The following is a 25,158-nucleotide window of genomic DNA, read 5'->3' on the forward strand; positions in this document are numbered from 1 at the left end:
TTGCCATTTATTTACAGATGGAAGGTTATTTACTTCCTGATGGAATTGCTTATATACGAGTCAGAAAGGGATTTATTCACAGACAGCGTTTTAGTTGGAAACTGAACCAGAGGCCGTTTTATTTTATGGTCTACAGACTGGATCCAAACAAGACCACCTAAGACAATACTGGGCTGCCCAAAGTCCGTGTTTGCAGGGCCTGTTGGTGTATTGTTCGTTTGCGACAGGGTGCCCACGTTTAAGGCCCCCTACCTCCTTGAAGCCACATGCAGTATCATTTGGCTATCCCCCCCCTTTTCAGAGCACCCCCCTGGATTTCGTATCCCACTTACAGCCCAGCAGGTGTGTATGTCTTGCTTGCCAGTAACAGGATCATCTGCTCTACTTGCTGCATTGAGGCAGTCCTCGGAGTGCTGCAGAGAGCGGCTTTTTCTGTGAATGTAATTTCTTTAGGAGTGAATGGGCCATAGCAACCCACTCATTCACTCGCTCTTTGCAGCCGTCAAGCATTCCGGAAAATTGGATTTGACGGCTCAGTCTTAAATGCTAAAATGGTGTTAACATTGCAGATCAAGTTAAGGGGTGGCGGTATTTGTGTCAAACTCATGTGGTCCCCTGAAGAGCACTTTCCTATTTAAAATCTCTGAAGAACATTTTTTGGCACGCTATTGGTAAAACCGCAGTGTGTACGGCTTAAGAAATTCAGACAGCAGATCGCCTTTAACTTTTAGTTCCTTGTGCATAAATGGTGGTTCCCCATTAGGTATTTTTTCTAGATTAAATCATTGTATGTTCCTGCAAAAGCTTCCACCGAAGGATGTCCAGAGTGCAATGGAGTAGACCTGCAATAGGTCAGTTGAGGTACTGGGGTAACCATCCACCCACCACGAGGGGGCGCCATTTTATTTTTTGCTACTGAAACCATTTCATTTTTCTACATCGCACACTTCATTCTAGATTCTTCCCTCATCCAAGCACTGCCAAAAGTGGTGTGGGGCTGTTACCCAATTGTTAAAGGCAATCAATGTATAGAACCGGGAAGGTTGCAAATTGATGTGGGAGGCGAGGGCTCAACTCTGTGCTATCTTCCCCCCTACTGGCGATAGATAATATACATGGCCAATGCTGGGACTTCCCAGGCTTTGGGACATTGGGCCTCATTCCAGGGTACCAGCAAAGGCTATTACCGTTTCCGCCACCAGGTCCAGTGGATTACGAGTGTCGGTGTTAATCCCCATTCATGGAGTCCCATAAAACTCCATGAGGGGATTTGCCGTCATTACCGGCAACAGCAATGTCGGTGCTTGTAATGAGGGCTTTTTTTGCCGGTAGAACGCCTGCTTTAGTTCCAGCTTTTAGCTGGAGGTAACCCACGTGCCCCACCGGCAGACTCGTAGTCTGCTGGTCATTGAAAGTGCTGGTATCCATGAATACCAGCATTTTATTACCAGACCTGCCAACTTAGAAATGAGGCGCATTCTCCTCTCATAGTGTAACATTTTTTAATGCATAGCTCTGTTTTGTTGGAAATCGCATATGTGTAATTGTTGCCCGATCTTTTTTTGCTTCTTGTAGACCAACGAGTGGAATAAAAATGATGAGCGTCTGCTGCAAGCGGTTGAAAATGGCGACTCGGAGCGGGTGGCTTCTCTGCTGGGGAAGAAAGGCGTGGGTGCCACCAAGCTGGACGGCGAGGGTAAAACCGCGTAAGTGGTGCTCCTTTGTTGCTGCAACAGTTTCTGATTGAGGCCCGCGCGCCAGTGTCTTTGCCACACCGAAACCTAGTCTGTTCAGGGCTCTTGTGCTTTGATAAACACTTAGCCAAACTTGGCATTTCTTAACCTACATGGATTGATCGCCATAATCCTTTGCCTATATTGATGACTTTTGCGCGGCATTCGACAGTTAAGAATTAAGCCCATGGGAGCAAGCTTCATCTTAAAATGCAGAATAATTTTAAAAGTGAATTATGCGCCAGTGGGGAACCTCCTTTTGTTCTAGATCTTCTCCGTTTTATAATCGGATACTGGTTACAATGCTTGCTGGAGGCCTACAGGAGCTTTTTAATGCCATCTTCCTTTAATGTCATCTTGCTCACTCCAGTACTGGACTCCATCTTTTCCTCCCCACTCCTACCCCATCCACTAGTAAGGAGTGGAATCTGTGCCTCTCTGCTTGGTAACAGCAAGTTCATGTGTTTTACTATGTTCGTGGACAGGCCCTGGCTCAGAGTGGTCCAATTGCCGGCTTCTCCAATTCAGAGAGAGCCAGGCAAATGTTCATACACCACCTATGTCGGTTAAGCTCTCTATGGAAATATATGAAACCACATCACTGTTATGAAGGCTTTAAACAAGCCAGAGAAAAACCCTTTAACCTGCAATGTAAGAAAAGAATGGGTCCATTCAGTTAACATGACACACATGCCACAGCGTGACTTCTTGACTGTCCCTGGTAGTTCACCTCCAGTTCAGAGCCACAAAGCAATATTAGCGATACTAATGCTTGGTGTTTTGTTCTGCACGCCAGAGTTAACCGGTTCGGATCACTTAGTAAAAGGTGGTACAACTTCCATTATTATCACACGTATTTGTGGTACTTCATTGGCAATTCAGAAAGATGAAGGCAAGTGTCCACCAGTTGGAGATTTGAACCCTTGTTGGCTGCTCGTTATCGGAGGCATGAAAGCGATGTGTACAGCTATCCACTAACCTTTATTGTGGGTATGCAAATTAACTGAAATGCTTGCATTTATTAGCTCCATAGTAGGTAAGCGTGCCTCTCAATTTGCACTGGCCATTAGCTACTCATACTTGACTCTTGTAAGAAAGGGTGTGCTGTGTACATATGGAGCATTCAGGCGTCAAGTAACTTTCAATGCTCTGTTAGTAGCTTACAACCTGACATCCTTACTCCTGCTTGTTCTACTTTCTACACAGCTTTATAAGCCCAGGACAGTCCACTTTTAAGGAGGCAGTAATCCACATACATGTCTCACCCTGTTTTGGGATCATCATTTGGGTACACTCTTGCATGCTTGTGATTGGACACTGAGTCATGTTTACCAAGCCCCATCAATGTTATGATGTTTCACAAAATGCAACAAAAATATCTTTTGACCTATAATTGAGCATGACAGGCCATTTCAGTTAACAAGCCACACAAGCCATTGTTCACAATTCCTAAATGAAGGTTATTCAGTAGGCAGATCTCACACTTGGTGAAAGTGCCTCCAACATGGACATTAACCCTTACTATGAATTATGACTTCAAATAACAGATACTCGTTTAAAAATGTCTTTTTCAACAATTTGATGAAACATTCTGTAACTTATGCTTGGTTGGAAATGTATGAAGAGCTTTGTCCAGTGGAGTGCTGGAAAAACAAGGTAAATCGCTTTGTTTACTATAAAATCCGTGTTTTTTTGGTCATGTTTTGGTGCCAGACTTCATTTAGCTTTCTGCTCTTTTGCTTTGTTTTGATTCGACTGCTTTAGGAGCCTGTAGATTTTCAATGCATACTGTGATGAATCCGAGGTGATCACCCCAAAACCCTGACCTGGACCCCTTCTCATGTGGCCAGGGAAAGAAAGGCAGCTACTAACTGATCCTCACCCTGGGGGTGGTATTATGTGGGAGGATCACTTGGGAGGAAACCTAGGTCAGGAGGATTGGGAACGCCCTCTGAAGAATTTTCCTAATGGCCATACAGTCTTAATGGTCTATTGTAAAGTTGATGATTGATTTTGATCCAGAGTTACCAAACTGTAATGAGCAGTCTAGTTGTAATGACTCCCACCTGAGTGGGACCTTTTAAACATTTAAAGGCCTTTCAGGTGCGGGCCAAGAGGGAGCAGCAGGAAGAAGCAGAGGTTTGGTTTGCTGCTGTACTGACAGCAGAGCACTGTGCACAGAACGTGGCAGAGGTCGGGATCCCGGTTACATGCAAAGGATGCGCAACGGGAAGTGGTATTGAGGCCAGCTACCCCAAGGGAGGGAGGAACTCTCCTTGTCCTGCAGTCTGCTTGTGTAAGCTTTTCACTGGTGAGCATACAGGGCTGTACAAGCTCCATAGATGGGCACCACGAGCAGCGGTAGGCTGGTAGGAGCTGTCAAACGCTGCAGGAGTCCCGACAACTGAAGAAGCAGAACTGCCAAGTCAGAAGGAGCCAGGACATACCAGTGAGTTGGCCTGATGCAGGTGACCCCGGGCGCTCACAAGGGACAGCACCCCGATCCAAAGAACATGCAGGAATTCTGATAACACAGCTCCTTTAAACCTCTCAAAGGTTGTGCACAAGGGGGACTGGTCGCTGCAGGTGGGTGCGACCCCTCCAGATGTGTGGCAAGGAATCCTCTGTCTTCACGGGGATCATTAGGATCACATCAGTGTCACCAAAAATGTAGGGCAACTTCCAGTGATCAGACCAAGAAAATACAACCCACTAGGAAAAAAGACTTGGTGCACCCACTTTTGGAAAAGACGAGAGTTTATTTTGTATACAAAAGAAAAAAGGCGACTGGGTATTATGAATCCACTGTCACGTAGCTCTCTGGCATCTTCTGTTCAACATTCAGATTATAAACACACACACATCATCACTCATGACGTAATCGATATACAGTGTTAATTCCCCAACCGCCTTAGCTACAGCCTTTAGACATGCTAATGATCACATATAGCTCATTCTCCAATTGGTTCTGTTGTCTTCTTGCTCATCTTCAGCACATGTGGGTAGCGTCTTCATCCATCATGAAATGCTGTAAGGCAATTGGATAACATAGATTGGCATCACCCTACCTTTTATCGCAACCACGTGACATACACCTGGTTATCAATGTTAACTCAGTGGGATTCTTTGAGGTGAGCCTGGTCCTTGCAGACAAAGCAGCCCTTTTATCATCCCAGCCACGTTGGTGCCCCCATCATGCCCTCCCCATTGCATGGGCATTATTCTTGGCTCTCCCTGGCACAAAACCTAGATTAGGTTGTTTCTGTTGTTGAACGTTCTCCTTCCAAGGGTGAGCCTAGCATCCCCCAAATCAATCCAGTTCTCTAAGGATTTTGCCCATTTCCCTGCACATCTGGTAGTTCAAATAGAGGGACTGTCATTCAAGGGGGGTGCTACTGTCTTAAATCTTAGTTCATGTTTTGGCACCCCAAGACCATAACATTCTCTCTCAGGTACATGACCCTGGTACTAGGCCTTAGCCCTTCACTTCTTCAGCTGCACACACTCACCTACTTAGTTCAAAGACCTAACTGATGTGGGGGCATATGTGTGTTCTTTGCCACACCATGGAAAACGGAATGCAATGGTGAGGCGAGGGTTAAGACCGCATTATTGTGCATTTCTGTGAAAACATGGCCTGCGAGGATTCAGACCTACTCGTAGATGCAGTGTTCGTTCTATGACTGTTGTGTATATATTCATACTATTTCCTACATAATCCAATTGCAGCACTACTGATTAACTACCCCATTGTTTCCTACTGCTGCCAATTATCCCCACCCATAACACCCCCCCGTCCTCTACTCCATCCTGTGCTTATTTCCGTAGTTTAATATATTTTTTGCAATCTAAATCGTCTAGGAGGGGGCGGCAGTCTGAAGGTGCATCCCAACACTACATAATGGATTCACCTCCAATTAGTTGGACTTGTATGTTTTAGGAGGAGAGCAAGGTGAAAGAGGTAAGTCTAGAAGACAGTAGTGATTTGGGAAAAGGGGGACACACCAAAAAGAAGAGCGACCAAAAGGAAGAGCTTACCTGACAGTTGCCTTGAGCTGTTGATGTCCATATCAGTCCTGGGCCTTCAGAAGACATATAAGTATAGCAACCCCAGCATTTAGATAAATGTCCCAAGAATTCAATAAATCCCAGATAGAAATTGAAGGTATTTTGGGGGAAAATAGAATGCCATAGAAACTATTATTGTGCAGGACCTATTTTCTGACAGTAGCAAATTAATAATTCATTCCCAAGGGTTTTCACGGGAGCAAATTTAGATTGGGGTTTGTGAGCATGGTGTACAACGTGACTCACATATTTTCAGGATTAACAAACTTCTTTAATTTATCGATTACATAAAGGAAAAATCCTGAATAGTTTTATACTCTGCCAAGTGGAATAGGAAATGTATCCCCTTCATTCTCAACAAAATAATGTACATTTAAATAACCAGTGTAATTATTCCATAGAACATTGTTCAGAAATAGGATTTTGTTTTAAGTGGACACCTAATGCCAATTAAAAAGAAGTTGTTTATTCTTCTGTTTCAAGTTTATAATCTCATGTGTGTATGTTTTCCCCTCCAAATTAAAGCCTCTACCCTGAACCCAAGCCTTTAGAATAAGTATAACCAATCATCCCTCCCAAACATTCTTCTATATATGTCTTCGATAGAAACCAGTGATGCCCAAAATATTAAAGGTAAATGTGCCCTAGAAAAGTAAATACTTTTCTCTGAATGCCAGCATTTGTCAATTAGTTTCAGAGAAAATTAAGTGAATTGATATTGTTGTCAAATGTATTTAAAGAATGGTTTAAATCAAACAACCAATGACAATTGGATATTTATATTGGAGCTGATTTTACTGTGCTCTAGATTTGTTTTTATACGTATTGATTAGCGAGATAATCGCAGGCAGGTTGCATGTGTTGTCTGTAGTCATGCAGCCAGTGTTTATGTGAAATATTGTGAGTGACATCCCAGCATTGCAAGTTAGAGGACCACCTTTAATGTATTCTTTTAAATAAAACGGAATAGTCTGATTTTTTTTTTTTTAAAACTGTTTCTTGCCAAAGCTTTTGGGGTGCAATTGTCATGATAGTGGGTATTAGGTCTGCAATATTTCTCTGTAACAAGAACCAAATGTTAGAAATGTAGATATATCCCAAAAGGAAAGTGACCCCTTAATCCTTTTCTGATGGAAAACCTTGAGATTTCCATTATTCCAGGGTCGGATCCATTATCTGTTTCCGTCTTGAGGTAACTAAACTATGGGCTACCAACGAAAAGAATTGAGACCTTTTCCCCAGGAATCAGTTTCTTATACACTGCTACACCCAGCAGTGATAACGCGCCCCTCAAAAGGGAGTTCTTTACTAGCATTAGTTCATACCCTCGGTAGCTATCATCTCACTAGACACACATTTCTAGGCATGTCAAAACAATATACTCTGCAGAGTGTACTCCCAATTTACACCTCAAACAATTATGAGAAGCATCTTTGTAGATTTATAGATGTTCGACATTTCATAGAGTTTGTGCATGGAAAAATACGGACTAGGCCTCAAATTTGGTGGAAGCGAAATTGAATGCCACCTGATGCACTTGCGCGTACGTGTATACACACACACACGCGCACACAAGTACACACGTCACAATTGTTGGAAATAATTAGGAAGCCCTTGTATCACCAACATAGAGCACCGGAAATGTACATTTCCATTTGAACCTGTGTTTTCTCTCAGATCCTGAAACCACCTTATTGTGCCATCTACATAGAAGTCGCTGATAGTTGCTATTCACTGATTTACCCACTATGGTAATGACTGGTGAAGTGCAGTTGGCTGATTTGGGTTGTACCAAATGTGGATCTTCATGATCCATTTTGAGAGAATTTGATATCCCCTAATTTCAACTGCAATATTACAGAGATCTGTGAACAAAGCGTTACTCGGGGGCGTGGATTGGAAGCCATGTGAAAAGACGTGCCTGTACGGGAGCTCCCGCTGATCCGTACATAATCCGACTGATACCGCGCAAGGACCGCCGTGATTTGGCGAAGACTGTGTACATGAAGTTCGGCTGCACGCGAGGACATATTTTTACACGGATTCGTTTTGCGCACGTGTACTTAAGAGCCGAATGAAGCACTGATGGCGAGACCTCGACGGACGACAAAATGGCCGCCGCCGCTTGACGAGGCGACAAAGGAGCGGTAGATCGGGACCACATCATACGTGCGCCCTCTCAGCGGTACAAAGGGGGCAGCGCGACCCTGCCCATCTGGGGGGAGCGCCGGGCAACAGCTGTGCCTGAGACTGTGGGGCGAGCTGGGACTCCCAACTGAGTTGTGGCGTATGAGCATAGTGCCTCCCTGGCCTGGACCGGAGCGCGGCCAGAAGGACGCTCCTGACTGGAGATATGTCGAACAAGCTTCTGAGGGCGAAGAATAAACAGCCCACGCTCGACGAATACGCCAAGACGCCGCCCGGCCCGGAAGGTGCCAGGAGCAAGGATAAGGCTCAGACCAAGGAGATGGCCGCCGGTGGGGCGAACCAGGAGGTCCTCGCTGCGATCGCGGACCTGAAGGCGACGTGGGAGACCAAGCTCCAACTTGCTGTGGCCGAATTGAAAACTGCTATGGAACTACAGGTTGGGGCGGTGCAGGAGGACGTGAACCTCCTGAGGCAGGATGTGCGAGCCCTGGCTGAGCGCACAGAAACTTTGGAAAGGGAGATGGGCCCTACTGTGGCGGACTGCACTGCACACAAACGTGATATCCATGCCCTGGTGCAGCGGGTGGGCAACTTGGAAAGTAGGGCTGAAGAGGCGGAAGGACGTGCCCGGAGAAACAGCGTTCGCATCGTGGGCCTGCCGGAGGGGGCTGAAGGCCAGAATCCCACGGAGTTTATTGAGAACTTGCTGCTGCAGGAGATCACTGGGGGAGCCCTGTCGCAGGGGTTTGCGGTGGAGAGGGCGCACAGGGCCTTGATCAGGAGACCACCGCCGGGGAACCCACTGAGGCCTGTGATCGCCAAGATCCTCAATTATCGGGATCGGGAAAGGATCCTCGAACACTTTCGTAAGGGGGGCACCATATGGCGAGGAGAGGCGACCATTACTGCTTACCCCGATTACACCTTGCAAGTGCAGCGCAGTCGCATGAACTTTGGGGCGGTCAAGAGGCGATTGCGGGCAGCAGGGTACAAGTATATGTTGCTTTACCCGGCCAGACTGAAGGTTTTCTTCAAGACTAAGATGCTGTTCTTTGACACTCCGGAGGAGGCCATGGAATGGCTCGATGCACAAAACTGTCCTCAGGAGCCAGATGAGCGGACGGCGGATGGAACGGGAAGAGATAAGTGACGCTGCGGGCCCGGTTGGGCTATGAATATTGGGACTTGAATATAGTCGATGTGACTTTGTTATGGTAGTGTATGCGTTAGGACTTTGGAACATGGTCCGTGTGCGTGGATACGGAAGTGCGGGAGGGGAGCCTCCGGGGGCTGTTCTTTGTACCCCAGTTTGAGTTTAGGTTAGTCACTGTGTGTGGGGTGACACCCTGTCGGGTTCTCTACTTGGGTTCCAGAGAGAACCGAACACAGGGATGCCTGAGATCCAGGGATGGAGCTGGGCAGTTAGTTGGGCTAGGAGGGTGGGGTGGATCAGTTTTTATATGAGCCTGGGAGAGAAACTGGGAATGGGGGTCTTTGGGGTAGAGGGGAGGCGAGTAGACCTGGGAGGGAGGAGGGAGCTACTGATAAATCATGGGGGACCTTAGGATACTAACGTGGAAAGTTAGAGGGCTTAACAGCTACCTTAAGCGTAACAAGGTCAGGTTGTACCTAAAAAGGCAAAAGATAGATGTCGCCTTGTTACAGGAGACGCATCTGACACGGGATAAACTGGAACTGGTGGGGAGAAAGTGGAGAGGGACAGTAGTTGGATCTACATATTCTGCCTATGCTAGAGGTGTGCTGGTTTGGGTTGCACCACATGTCCCGTTTAAGCTACTTGGGGAGGTTGTGGAATCTGATGGGAGGCTGGTCATGGTAAGGGGGCTTGTGGAAAATAAAGTAGTGTGTATTATAAATACTTATGCTCCCAACCGGGACACGGCGACATACTTTAGGACACTGATCACTAGACTTGGTGAAGGGATGGGGGTCCGGTGATTTGGGGGGGGGACTTTAATTGTGTACTAAACCCCAAGGAGGACAGGTCGGATGACAGGGTGGTCAGGCCCAGCCCGGCGGCTCGGGTACTGCAGGCGCTGCTGGTAGACCTTGGCCTGGCAGACGTGTGGAGGACGAGACACCCTGGCGTGAGGCAATATTCGCATTACTCGGCCCCGCACCAGCTACACACAAGGCTGGATTACTTTTTCGCCACTACGGACGTTGTCGCGCAGTGTGACCAGATAGACTATAGGGCGAGAGTCCTTTCGGACCACTCGCCCCTGGTCATGCGATGGCAGCTTTGTCCCCCACGTGCACGAATTCCAACATGGCGCCTCAGGGTGGAAGCGCTCAGGGATCCAGTCTTCAGAGAGGACATGAGGGAGGAGATAGTTGCTTACTTTGAGACGAATACAAGCAGTGTCAAGTCGGCTGATACTTTGTGGGAGGCCTTTAAGGTTGTAATGAGGGGGGTTGCCATTGCGAAATCCAAGGGATTAATGGGAGGGGTCCTGGCTGATCTGCGTAAAGCCGAGATTGACTTGGAGAAAGAGCTGGAGGAGGGTGGGATGGATACGGAGGAGGTCACTAATCTGCAGCAGAGGTGCGCAGAACACTGGGACAGGCTCTGTAATCTGAATTACAGGAAGTACATTGAGAGGTTGCATGCCGGGGGGGACAAGACGGGCAGGCTTCTTGCTTGGCTGTATAAGAGCGAGACCCCAAGATCCCCGATCCGATCAGTTATCACTGAAAAGGGCGTGGAGGAGGACACCCAGGAAGGGGTGAATGGGGCATTCGCGGAATATTATCAAGCATTATATGAGGATCGAGAGGGGGGAAGCCGGGAGGAGATAGAGGTAGTACTTGAAGACATAGGCCTGCCCAAGATAAGTGATGAAGAGCGGGAGGAGATGGATGCTCCGATCACTCTGGAGGAGCTGCGGGAGATTGTGCGGCAGCTACCCACTTGCAAGGCCCCAGGAGCGGATGGGTTCCCCAGTGAATTTTATAAAGCGTATGGAGAGGAGGTGCTCCCGCCCATGCTGGCGATGCTTAACGAAGCGTTCGAGGTGGGGCGGCTGCCGGAATCGCTCAGGGAGGCGATTATAGTACCGCTCCCCAAACCCAATAAACCGGGACATGATTGTGGCTCCTACCGGCCCCTGTCGATGCTGAATCAGGACGGCAAGATCCGAACAGCTGTCCTGGCGGCCAGAATGCGCAGGGTGATAGGCAAGCTGATCCATCCTGACCAGACGGGCTATGTCCCGAATCGGAATATTACTCAGAATCATAGGCGCCTTCACAGGGTGATCGAATGGGGGTGCAATGAGGACAGCGAAATGGCGATAGTGGCGTTGGACGCGGTTAAAGCGCTCGACTCTGTGCGATGGCCGTGGCTGCTGGCGGCTTTGGGGCGGTTTGGACTGGGACCAGGCTACATGAGGTGGGCCGAGCTATTATATAGTGCGCCTCTGGCTAGGGTCCGTACGGGTGCAGTGGTGTCAGATAGATGGCAGTTAGGTAGGGGTACTAGGCAGGGGTGTCCTTGGTCCCCAATGTTGTACATACTAGCCCTCGAGCCCTTAGCGATTTACCTCCGGCAGCAGTACGATCCGGTGGGCATAGAGGTGGGAGGGGAGTGCCATCTTATATCCCTGTATGCAGACGATATGCTGTTATACCTGAAACATCCGGAAGAGAATTTGCAGTATATCTTGGAGGTATTGGAGAGGTACGCCTGGTTGTCCGGCATAGCGGTCAACCCTCAGAAATCCGCACTATTCCCGCTAGGCAGTTATGTGGGGATACCGGTGGAGAGGTTGCCAGTGCTGCGGATCCCGTGGGTGACGAGCTCCTTCCGGTACCTGGGCATTGACGTGTATCACACGACCGAGGAAGAACACAGGCATAATACTGAGCTAGCTGTGGGAAAGATTGAGAAGTGCATGAGGTTCTGGGAAAGATTGCCTTTAGCGATGATGGGTCGTGGAGCTATGCTTAAAATTGTGGTGCTGCCCAGGCTCCTGCATTACTTTAACAACATCCCGTATATGATACCTAAGAAGTTTTTTGCTAGGTTACATAGTGTATGTAGGAATTTCCTATGGCACGGCACGCGCAACAGGGTCGCATTGTGGAAATTGCAGAACTCTTATGAGAAAGGTGGCGCGAAGCTGCCGAACTTTGAGGCCTATTATATTGCGGCGCAACTGCAATATGTGGCCAGGTGGCTCTCAGATGAAGAGACCTCCGAACACAGGCTGCTAGGGAGAGACTGTTCCCCCTTCTATCTGCGGGAGGTGATCTGGGTGACCGGTTCATGGATGAGAGAGCGTCCTGGGATGCTAGCCCTTGGCAGGAACATATGGCGGCGTGCCTGTCGGATGATGGGTGGCCCCTTGCCGTGTATGGCGCAGTTACCTCTGGTCGCCCTGGCGAAGGAAGACGGGCAGCTGAGGGCTATTATCCGGTCATACTGGGAGTCAGTGGGGTTGGTCACTATGGGCGACATCTGGCAGGATGGGACCCTGATGGAGTTCGATGAATTGGAGGCAGGGTCGGGGCTACATAGGGGTCAGTATGTAACATATCATAGGGTGATCCGGGAGGTCCGGAGCATGTGGCCCGAAACTACTTTGGCCGATGAACCGGATGCCACGCTGGAAATAATGTATGACGCATCAGAGGGTGGGCACGAGGTCTCTAGGTTGTACGAGATGTTGATGTCAAAGGTTGGGAAGGATTTGGGGCACCTGAGGCTGGAGTGGGAAGCGGAGATGGGGGCCTCGATGTCGGATGGGATGTGGGAGCGCGCCCTGGGGTACCACAAAAAGGTATCGAGGAACGCCAGGTTTAAGCAAATACAGCTCTATATTACGCACAGGGCATATATGACCCCCCCTTAGAATTTCCAAATGTCTGGATAGTGGGCGCCAGGCGTGCCCCAAGTGTAACGAAGAGAATGCGGACATGATACACATGTTCTGGGCGTGCCCAGTGATTGCAACCTACTGGGGTGAAGTAGCGCGGAGGCTGGCAGGGAGGGGTATCACACTTAAGGTGGATTCGGCTTGGGCCTGCCTGCTGGGAGGGTATCCCAGGGCGTGTAAACTTCGACATGTTGAGAAACTTAAAGATCTGGCCTATGTGCTTGCCAAACGTAGGATAGCCATGGGGTGGAAGAAATGTCATAAGCCGCGAGTGGAGGTCTGGTGGCGAGATCTCCAAAAATGGGCTGATGCCGAAACAACAGTGTGGCAGGATGGCAGTATGGCAGGGGAAGAGGAAGAAATATGCTCTCTCACGGCATGGAAGTTATTGTTAGCTGAGCTGTTTGGTGCGGGGTTGGCCTCGGCTGGACTTGAGAGCGATGAGGCCCCATCGCATGGAACGGACACTGATGTCGGACACTCTACAGGCTCATGGGGGGGATGGGGGATTGCAGTGCCTTATTTTTTTTGTTCGTTTGGTTTTGTTGTTTGATGTGTTTTATTTATGTTTTGTTGTAATGTTGTTTGGTTGAGATAAAATAAAAATATATTAAAAAAAAAAAACAACAAAGCGTTACTTAGGTTTTGACTTCATTGGTTTGAATATGGTTTTGATAAAGGTGCATTTCTAGCCAGGAAAGCTAGGGTCAGTGAGGCTGGATGCAGTGCTAGAAAGGTTATTCACCCTGTGACAAGAGAGGGTGCAGGTTGGGGGAACCTTCCTAAACCTTTATAAAGCTTCATGAAGAGAAATGAAGAGAAATGCTTACACATTCAGACAGTTCAATAGCATGGTTTTTGGACCAATTTAGAATTGCCAGTTTTGGGGAAGTAGACATGTTTGAGTGACCCAATATCTTTGGTAGATCTAACCCAGACTATAGCAAATATGGCTTTGTAAAGGACAATGGCACCAGATGGATTATAAAAAGTTAAATGCTAGTATTGTACCTTTTCTAGTTGCGCTTTTCAATATTTCACTTTCTAGAACTCCTCCCCAGAATCCTTCAAGCAGCACCTAATGTTTTTAATTCTCGAAAATCTGGTTGAAACGCTGAGTTTTGCCAATCATACCCTTCAATTACACTGTTAAATTGCTAATTTAAAACTTAGAAGAAATGCTGTCTTATCATGTGGCTAAAATCATGGATTTTCTTATTGAACAGACAGAGATAGGGTGGATCGGGATGCACTGAAAGTTCAGCTGGATGAGAAATAGGGGGTGTGAAGTGTAGGAGAATATGATTTTATATGTGATGACTGGCGAAAAGACATGGCTTGTTAGCGGTTGGAAAAATAAATTGAAAGGAGTTTAAAAAAATGAATGTTGTTATTTGGCAGGATCAAATTGTGTTCCTGGATGTCGGCTGATGCCTAACATTTTTTTTATAAATCAAGTTCTGCAGTAAATGCAGGTAGACCTTGAGCAATTTCATTCTTAAAGGTTGGGAGTAAAATGATTTTTTAGAGAGTAGAAAAAGAGGTTCAAATAGCAATGGGAGTATTTTAAAAGAGAATAAAAAAATGTAACTTGGAAAACTGAAATGTATTTTTAATAATTATTTCTTTGCATCTATTTCTTCAGGCACGTTAAAAGATACAAGTTTACTTCTTCCTGTCAGGAAGTAATAATAGTTTCTTCCTGTGGCGCTACACGCAGCAAACCTGTGTGGGTGAAAGAGAGGGAACAAGGGATTTTTTGTTGACATATTCTTACTCCCCATTTTTATTTTTTGGCAGTATTTGCCTATTTTTAAGGAGTAAAAATCGCTGATACACCCCTTATCTGTAGCACTGGCTGACCGCTCTCCCTGCTATTCTTCACTGCTGCTATTTAACTCTTTGCTCTAATCATCTGCAAAAGGTGGAAATCAAGGAGTTACTATCCACCTGGTCCCAATAATACGAATTATGCGGTTGTTGTGGTGCAATTTTTGGGTCCTTAATTTCACAATATATTCTGACCTATCCAGGAGATTAATGGCGATTTCCAGGTTTCTGGTTATAGAATAAGTACACCAAACACTGATGTTATTCTGGTCAATGCTAGACTTACAAGAGTATCATTCTGTCTCCCACAGTAGATCTGTGAAGCAAATGCTCTTTGGCTAATGCCCGTTATCTGTGATAACTATTGGCCTTTATTTAAGAAGGTTAAAAATGCAAGTAAGCATGACAGACGCTGACTTTTAAGCTAGTTGGATGTATTTGTATGGTCAAAATGCAGTCTCTCTCTCTCTCTCTCTCTCTCTCTCTCTCGGTGCCTATTTCTCTTCCAGACTATCCCGATTGATGTAAAAAATACATTTTCAATAATGTGTAGGTACTATAATTCTGGTCACTCCCAGCTTTGAACAGATATTTTGTCCGCTTCATTGGGTCATTTATAGTGATTACTGGATCCTTGGGCTTTCTCTTTTGTGTCTGCTATACCGCAATTAATTGGGCAGCCAAACATGATTATACACATGAGACAATAGTGACATATTTTGGGCAAGAGCAGTATTTCACTCATCTTTTCATTGGCTTTTAGTGTGTGTGGGAAAGGCGACTGGTGAAGCACGGCAGGGCCACAGCTCGAGCGCAATGTTAGGACTCTGGCGGGGCTGACCCCTCTTGATAACCTAGCCCGACCTTCTTACTTTCCTGATCCATAGTCATGTAGATTGCAGCGACTCACTGACGCACAAAATCAAATTTGGACTCCCCAGAGAAAATTAACATCCCCACAACATTGGTTCAACATTGGTTCAAGGTTGAAAGCCATAATTATTTTCCTCCCCTCAAATCATGGTTGAAAACGATAGTTCACAACTGCCTCATTCACCTTTAACAATCGAGCCAAGACTTTGAAATCTTTATTCATAATGAAAAAAGTTATGTGCCGAAAAGATATCTGAGCGAATTATGCCCTCTGACATCCGTGTTCATCAGTTTCAACCTCGCCAGGGGGCACCATGAAAAAGTGAACAGAAAAACAGCACTCTGAGGCTAGTGGAATTCAGCATGAGATGCTACAAAAAATATTAAATTGCAAACTGCAGAGACCAGCATACATGCACGATAAAAGGCTAGGTATGAAACTTTTGAGAATCCAAACAATAACATAATTGTCGCATAATGGTCAAGTGTTGCATCTCTAAGTCATGCAGGCCATGGTTCTCTGATTACGATATTCAGCATAAATGTAATTTCTGTTATTTCATTTTTTTTGTTTTATAATGTTGCCCAGAGGACCTTGTAGTCCTCTTTTTGAATATATGTGCAGTCTTAGGGGTATTGTGTGGTGTGAGGGTGCACATGTCATCTGAGAGGGTGTGCATGCAATGTGTGTGTTTGATGTGAGCGTGTGTGACATAGTGTGAAGGTGTGTGTGAGGGTTTGTGTGTGTAGTGTGCATTTGCTCCGTGAAGGCGAATGTTAGTGCGTGTGCACCTGAGCATTGTGGCACATCCAAGATGCGTTTGCTGTGTGTGTGTGTGTGGGTGTCTCCATATAATTCGGAAGATGCCCATCTAGTTCTGTTTTTAGAAAAAAAAAACATTTTGTGACTTCTAGTTTTTGTTTTGTCCATCAAGTGTACAAATGTAGTTCAATGCACAAGACAAAATAGCATTGGACTTTTAAAAAAAAAAGTAATGAACAACAGAAAAATTTCCTGAGAGAGGAAATATTCCAATAAATATGCTGGCAAAGTATATAAAAGGTGCTTAGCTTTTAAACCCAGCAATCTGTTGTGAAATATTCCCTGGAAAACAAAATCCCAATACAAAACAAGTGCTTGTGGTCTTGTGAGTAAGCCTCTGCACTGAGAACATGACAACCTGAGTAAAATCCTGGTAGCCAAATACTTGAGCAAGCTTGCCAACCACGGAAAAAATCCAAGGGGTTGCGTCTGCCCTCTGAAGAAAGCTTACGCTGTCCACGCACTTGTCCTTTACTGGTACCCTGAAAAGCAGCCACAGTCGGGGGAAAATAACTGCACCAGTGTCCGGGATTGCAAACTCTCTTACCACATCGTGGACAAATATCCATGACTTACTTGCCCTCTCATTTCTCCTCCTCACCCCCATGTCTGGCTTCCACCAATACTCTGCTTTATAAAGCTAACTTGGAAAGTACATATACAATTGTGTCAATCAAATATATAAATCCTTATAGAACTATGCTAGGCAAAAAGTGTACAAATGTGGCATTATTCCCCCCATCTTGACTGAGACTAAAACTACCACAATGCAATTCAGCAAAAGGCAAAAAAACTGTCTCGAGTGCAAAACCTTCAAGGTATCACAGTAGAACGGTTTAATAAAAATAATGTGGATTCTTTGTGTTATGAGACATTTAAAGTAAGAAAACACATGGCATTGGGGACTGTGGACTGTCTCCCATTCATGCAGTAACCAGTATTGGCCCTGCTTAGTTTCAAAGCGAGGAAGGATCCAGCCCCCTTAGAGAAAAACAAGATGGTGGTTGTTTCATTTCTACAAAAAAACGGTTTTGGGTAAATCCCAGAGATATAGCCATTGATTTTTGAGAAGGAGACAGCCCTTCTCCGGTCTCCTTCTCAAATACCTACTGCACTGGATAACCTCAAACCATGCATGGATGGCGAGTCAACACTTCATGCCCAAGTTGTCTTGGACCTGTTCCAAATCCATCCAGCAGTCTGGGCTGTGCGCTTTGGCAAAAATGTACCTTGTTTGTCTATGAGAAGATAAAGAGGAAGTCGGCCGCACTTGGCAAAATAAAATTTTGGGATTGCTTAATAACTTTATTTTTTAACAAATCTTTATGAAAATTTGCAGTCTGAGGGGGGCATAAGTCCTTAATCACTCTCAAAATTTCAGTCAAATCTGTTACTTCAATCAAAATGTATTAACAATAGAATTTTGAGGTGTTCCTATGGTAGTCCGACCGAACTATAGGGGGTCTATCACCACCCTATAACCGTCCCTTAAATATAAAATCATTAGTGACGATTTAATGGAAAAAAAATTCTAATGTGTGAAATTGGGGTCATCGTATGTCTTGCAGACATGGTCTGGTGTCATTCTGTGCCACATTTATCCCAATTTAATGGCATGCTGTACAATTCTGCAAGTCCTAAGGCATTTGAAGTTTATTCACTAATGAAGTTGTGTATAAGTAACGTTTGTGAGTCTGGTGGCATTCCGTTCCACATGCAACCAACTTTGATATACTGTCCAAATCTACAATTCCTAAGGCGTTTCAAGTTCATTAACTGATCATAGTTGTGTGATGAACCTGTGTAAGTGAAAGGTGACGGTACGTAAGGCTTTGAATTGTGATCATTGTATGCTCTAAAGATATGGGTCTACTGTCATTTCGTGCCACATTTTTCCAACTTTGCTGGGATACTGTCCAGCTTTCTATTCCCCAAAGTGGTGGAGGTGCGAACCAAGCGAGCCCTTGGTGGAGTATCCCTAAAAGCGACCAAACCGCTGAGTTCAACACGCAGCAGTCGCCAACGGGGGGCGAGCAATGCGAGCCCCTCAGTGTGGTGGAGGGTTGGGCACTGAGGTCGCCAGGATGGCAGAGCCCCCCTACTATATGTATGTGTATGTGTATATGCGTGTATGTGTATGTATAATATATACATATATATCTCCCTACTTTAAAATAGTATATGCTCCTTATAGCAACAATATTGGCACTGATATCTCCTAGGGAGTGCTACCGCTCTGAAAATCCACTAAGTTACTACTGAAAATAGCGTGTACAAAATAAAAAAACAGTGGAATGCTAATCTGATTTGGAATTTTGTGTCATGTTATCGTGATCCAAAATTAGCAGAACTAATTCCAAAATTCAAAAACACAGCAATTTATTCAAAGAAAATACACCTATAAAATTATCGAAATGTACAGTCTTAAAAATATTTACAAAAAAAATCGAGATTTACTACTTATCCATGAATATAATTCAAACATCACTATAAAAAAGTAATAGTCTAAAAGCTACAAATGCCTCTCTGAATCGCTGTAGGGTGATCAATACACTGTCTGCCTCAAATGATTATTTAAATGTATAAACTAAATGCACAGTAAACTATACTATCTTCATCTCCTTACATACATACATTTCTGTCCCTTCCGCTCATTTGTGTTGACGTGCTTCAGGGGACTAAATCTTTCAGATTTTCATATTGCATTTCCATTTTTGCCTGGGAACTCTTCAATGAAAATAAATGGATTTTACCCTTTGTTGCTTCAGTCTCCAAAGTATCTAAGCACGTATTGTTCCCACTTACTGAGGAAGTGTCTTTCTTGCTATAATTAATGTTGGACATGTCGGAATAGAAAGTATATCGTGCCTCCTATTGTGGAAAATATATTTAATATTGGCCTATGCCAAGCTAGTCGACAGTCGTTGTGTTGCAAGGTCCTGACCTTTAATCCATGTAGGTCGCCATTTTAGGTCAAACCGCCATTTTAGGATTTGTGTGGAAAAGTCACCCTGTGAGCTAAAATGGTGGACGATGTCATTGCAAAATACAACATGGCCGTCTTGACCTCTGTACATTGCTAATGTGTAATCTGCCTGCAGGCTACTTGTTGAGGTCATGAACTGAGACCTCGTCCTACGTTGACCTATGTGTAAAAGGACATATTGAACAAAGAACATCTGTTTTACTACATTGTATTTATGTTTAAGAATACCTGCAATAAGAAACTTTAGAATACACAGTTAATGCATACCCTTATTGCTACATGTAATCAAAACAAACCAGTTAGATGCGGCTATTTGGGATTCGGCAACAAACCCTAGAATTGGTGATGTATAAAGTGGAATAATAACCCAAAGTGGGGCTGGACATAGTGCCCACAAAATGTATAAAAAGCAAATGCATTCGAATGTACAGTGTCTCTCACTGAACACACTGAACCACGCTGGAGTTCGTTGTGTTGTACTGAAGGCCGATAGCTATCTGACTTTGCACTGTTTTTGTAATTGAATTCAGTAGAGAATAAAGTACTTTGTATGTTCCTTTGTAACCCGTGTTCGGTGCATTTCCTTTTGGGGTACTCAGCCTCCATATTTTGTTTGTTTTCAGACATACCTCATCTTTAAATCATTCAGCATGGTTATGTATTGGTTTGTATGAGGGTGAATATGTTGCAGTGTGTAATATGAAGAGCAGCTGACTCTGGTTTTGAGAAACCAGTCGGCCGGCTTGCCTTTCTGGTCAGTGTGAGTCTCTGCATTAGCACTGGCCTCCACCGTTCCCTGCGATGGAACCAGCAGTAAGCTGTCTCATTCATTAGAAGGGTTTTGATAATTTCTTGAGAGATGAGGTGTCTTGTTGAGAGTGAGTTGGGAAAGGGGTGCACTGCCATGAGTGAGGTTGCAAATATCCTACCACAGCCTTAGAAGGGCAAGTAGCACTTTTTGGGCATTGGACCGTCGTCTCCTGTCGTTTGATGGCAATTATCCACTAGATCAGGGAGGTCCCTGCCCTCTTACCCACCCCACTACAAGTCCCAAGAATAGGGCAATAGGCTGTCCTAGCCAAAATAAAAACCTTAAAGATGTCATTTCCTTTGCATATTGTAGGGTAGAAGGAATTCAGTTCCAAGACCACAAGCCAGCCCTGAGCATTCCTTCAACAATCGAATGCACCCCGTCTTCAAGAGTTATAGGGCGTGATTCATGGCAGTGTTTTATAATAGTGCACTCCCATAGGAAAACATTCAGTGAATCAGGCCCATCGTTTTTAAAAGACCATGCCTCAATTGATACAAGACAACCCCCCCAGGTCATTGATTCTGGCAGTGGATGACCTATGTAGATAAAATTGGATATCATTCACATATTGGCGGTTAGAGAGTCCCCCACCTAGTCAATAGGTCTTCTAGCGGCTCCATGTGTGTTGTAACTAGGACTCCTCGAGATCGAACCCTGGGCCATCCCACATGTTACAGTGAGGGAAGCAGATCTAAGTGTTTCAGTTTGGACACATTTTGTTTGTCCTAACAGAAATTATGAGAGCCATTTCTGGACTCTACAGCAACCGTTTGGTTAAAGCCCTTCAAATCCACACCACGTGTCAACGACTGTGGAGTACCACAAAGGGTCTTCACTATCACCACTGTACTTCAACATCTACCAAACCGCACTAATCAGAATCTTCTAAAAATACAAAATTACATGCTACAACTAAGCAGATGACACGGAAATCCTCTACAAAATCGAAGACACTCAAGCCGATCACTCAACCCTAATCGAGTGTCTAAAAGAAGTCTTTAACTGGATGAATGCCAACAACTTGAAAATCAACCCAGGAAAAAGAGAAATCATGATTATATCCAAAAATCAAGAGAACACCTACGTACCATGGCCAACGGAAATGGGAACCGCACCAATTCCGTCTAAGGTAGTAAAAAATCTGGGAGTCCTGATGGACAACACCCTAGCCTTAGAACCACAAATAAATGCAATAATCAAGAAATGCTTCTTACTCCTTCACACGGCAAGAAGAATATTGCCTTTCCTCTCCTTCACCCACAAAACACTCACAATCGTCGCACTCGTCATGACAAGAATCGACTATACAAACAGTCTCTATCTCGGGATACCAGAACACCTTCTGAAGAAACTACAACATATCCAAAAAGCAGCAGCCAGACTCCTGCTCAAACTATCCAGAAGAGACCATATCACTCCAGCCCTAAAAAAACTGCACTGGCTCCCCGTCAACCATTGCATCACCTTCAAAACAATGTGCTCAACACACAGGGCAGTCAGCGGACAAAGAGCTGAATTCCTGCAAAAGAAATTAACAATATACAAGCCAATAAGACTCCTTAGATCAAGCAACGAAATCCGTCTGGAAGAAAAACCATACCTTAAGAAAAAACTTGGGGGCTCCTCCTTCTCCCACTTAGCTGCAAAAACCTGGAACAACATCGCGAAATAAATCCGAAGCACCAAACACCACATACAATTCAAAAAATTACTAAACCCTGGCACTTCAACATCACAGATTCAAACTAAAAAATCAAAACACCAAACGGGAATCGCAATGAAAAGGATGACAAATCCAGGACGACAATGACAACATCTAGAACCGAATAAAGAAACTCTTACTACTACAAGAGAGACGACACGAAGTCTAATAAGACACAAGCGACACACATGCAGACAGAATCCAGCATCCCTAGCCAACTCCCAGCGAACAACCTTCACTCACTCGATAAATGCTACTATAGATCATACCTGTATAAAGTTCGGTGAACGTTAGCACTTGCCACACTAACTAGGCTGTAGATACTGGCAGGGACATGGTCCGAAGACAGTTGTGAATGAAGGCATACGCCACCCCTGGACAGATTTGCAAGCGTTGGCATTGCCACATTCCTTAAGGGGTAGGACCGGTAACATGAATGAGCAACCGAATAAGATGATGAATGCCGACCAGCCCCAACACATGGAGGAAGTAAACCCGGGCTTACCAATGCCGCCCTCCTACTAGACTACATTGGGGATGCTTTCTGGGCTAGACTGCAAAGAACGCACAACGCCTGCCTGCCCTGCATATAAACACGGGCCACGTAGGCGGCCGGTACCCAATTTGGACAAGATGAATGAGTGCCGTATGGGAAAGGCACAGGGAGTGCCGTACAGCCTTGATCTGGAGATAGACACGGAGACGCCCACACACCCCACTTAATTAGAAATACAGAAATTTAGTGCTGCACCTCAAGACAGCAATGCCAATTAACCAACCCACTAACAATTTCACCCTCTGCATACGCCTTCTGTTTGGTCTTTGATGGCGAGTTGGTTGCTTGAGAATGTGCTCTACTGTGTGGAGACGGCTTAAGATGGCGAGCAAATGGAGAAGCAATCAGATGAGTACTGAGGAGCAACATCTTTATTAGCTTTGTAAACCAGGATAAGTAACTTGAAAATGGAACAGCTGTTAGTGCAGAGCCAGTAAGTATGTTGACGGTAGGTAGAAGTGCGGGAGGATCTGGGGTGGTTGTAGTGTCGGTCGCAAAGTTGAGGACTTTGTCTAGAGGGAGGAAGCTGTAGATGGGGAAACCCAAGGAGTAGACTTGCGCAATAGTGCAGTTTGCTGAGCACAAGGGTGGAGATTAGAATTTTCATAAAGTGCTTATGTTGAGGTTAATACAAGCAGCAGAGGCAGTGGTAGTGATGAATTGTTTGTCAGATGTCGCTATCAAAGAGTACCCTAAGGTTTCAAGCATTGGGCAAGGGAGCAAGAAAGTCAGACTGGAAGGAGATGGGAAAGGGTAGTGATTGCATTGGAAGCCTGGAGAAAGATGACTTCTGTTTTTAGTAGTTCAGCTTGAGTAAGCAAAGAGCCATCCAGTGACGAATAGCAGTCAGAGATGGCTGGGGTAACCGAGGGAAAGGAGAAAAGATTTGAGTCTTCCGCAAAGGGGTCTTGGTGAAAACCAAAAAATGAGATAAGTCGTCTTAGGACAAAGGCCTAGAGGATGAAGGGCAGAGGCCAAAGGACAGATCGTTGAGGAGTTTGAAGGACACACCAATTGGGAGAGGATTGGGGTCAGAGGTTTGTGAGTTCCAGGAGTTTTTAAAGGTTTGACAGTCCAGGTAAGCAACAATCCAGACGAGAGCAGATGTTAAAACCCAAGGTCCTAGAGTGTGAGTGGTTGACGGTGTTGAAAGTGGCAGAGGTTCTAAAGCAGGCTTGTCCAACCTTTTTGAATGTGGGGTCAAAGCATTAACTTTTTGTCACCCAGTGGACCTGCGAGCCAAAAGTCAACAACCTCACCCAAAGCAGTATATTAAAAAGTGACATTGTGTGATCTTTGACACAATAATATAATATGATATGATAGGTTATTTAGAACGCGCTTAATACCCAGAGGTTTCTAAGCATGGACCCGGGGATCGAACCTGTGGTGCTCTGTGCTGTCTTGCTTCCAAGGTGAGCACGTTGCCCCTGAGCTATCCTCCCGAGACAATTGCAGGCATTGATAGCCATGCAGTCCCAAAGATAGCTTTTGGTGTCGTGGGCAGTGATCAAAGGTTAGTTGCTTGTGATTTCTTTCAGTGTGTATGTGATAATATTTTACAGAAATAGTGGGGGCGACCAAGCGTAGCGAGGGAGCTATAAGGATCTAGGGAGGGTTTGGGGGGGTTCACCCCAGAATTTCTTTTTCAAATATGGGGTTGAAATGGTACAATCAGCATGTGAGCATGCATTGGAACCTCATCCTGCTTGATCTCTCTTCTGCCTTTGACACTGTCAACAATGCCATCCTGCTCAACCGTCTCTGTGATAACCTGTTTATCAATGGTCAGGCTCTGGCATGGCTGAAGTCTTTCTTCTCTGACCGACCCTCCCAGGTCCAACTTGGGTCCTTCATCTCCTCTATCTTTATCTCTACCTGTGGTGTCCCTAGGGTTCTAACCTCTCTCCCTGGCTGTTCAACCAATACCTGGCACTCCTTGCCCACCGCATCACTGCTCTCCTCCCCAACTTTCAGTGCTATGTGGATGACACTCAGCTCATTTTCAGGCTACCCTCGGCCTCCTCTCCTTCCCTCATCTCTGACTGTCCGTCTGCTATCCAGGAGTGGTGTGCCACCAATGACCTCTGCCTTAATGCCAGTAAGACTGAGATTCTCTTCATCGGCAAACCCGTTCCCTCTTTTCCTGTAGCTCTCTGGGCGGCCTCTCTTGGTCCTCTGCCTGCTCCCACCAGGAAGGCTAAAAACCTCAGGGTCATCTTCGACTCCACACTGTCCTACTCTCCCCACATCTACGATGTCTCTAAGAAGTCACATTACCAGCTGCACCTCCTCAGAGGTCTTCTTCCTTTCCTCTCCTTCCCCCAGAAGCTCACCATCTCCAGAGCTCTGGTTCTCTCTAGGCTGGACTATTGCAACAGCCTCTTTCTAAATCTGCCTGCTTCTACACTCCGACCTGTGCAACTTACCCAGAACAGGACTGCAGCCACAAGCCCAGGGATCGTATCTCACCAGGACTGAAATCTCTGCAATGGCTCCTAGTGGCTGCGAGGATTAAGTTCAAAACCCTCTGCATCATCCACAAGGCCTTCTGGGGCTTTGGGCCTCAATACCTCAACTCTCTCTCTTCCTTCTCGAGCTCTTCGCTCATCTACCTCCAACTCCCTCAGGGTCAGTCGCTTCTCCAAGCAACGAGTTGGTGGTAGATCTCTTTCTTCGGCTGGGGCCTCCCTCTGGAACAGCCTCCCTGCCTCCCTTAAACTTGAG

General features: G+C 45.6%; 1 protein-coding gene across 2 annotated transcripts in view; it reads left to right on the forward strand.

Moving 5' to 3' along the window:
• The window catches only part of RAI14 (retinoic acid induced 14), a 528,112-nt gene that overhangs the window by 278,435 nt on the left and 224,519 nt on the right, over positions 1 to 25,158 (forward strand). For both annotated transcript variants that reach the window (XM_069627100.1, XM_069627101.1), the window contains exon 3: positions 1,576 to 1,706. In XM_069627100.1, the coding sequence (XP_069483201.1) occupies positions 1,576 to 1,706 (131 nt within the window). The remainder of the gene's footprint in view (positions 1 to 1,575; positions 1,707 to 25,158) is intronic.

Source organism: Ambystoma mexicanum, chromosome 6p, assembly GCF_040938575.1.
Source record: "Ambystoma mexicanum isolate Mex_15411 chromosome 6p, UKY_AmexF1_1, whole genome shotgun sequence".
In the NCBI taxonomy this organism is placed as follows: domain Eukaryota; kingdom Metazoa; phylum Chordata; class Amphibia; order Caudata; family Ambystomatidae; genus Ambystoma; species Ambystoma mexicanum.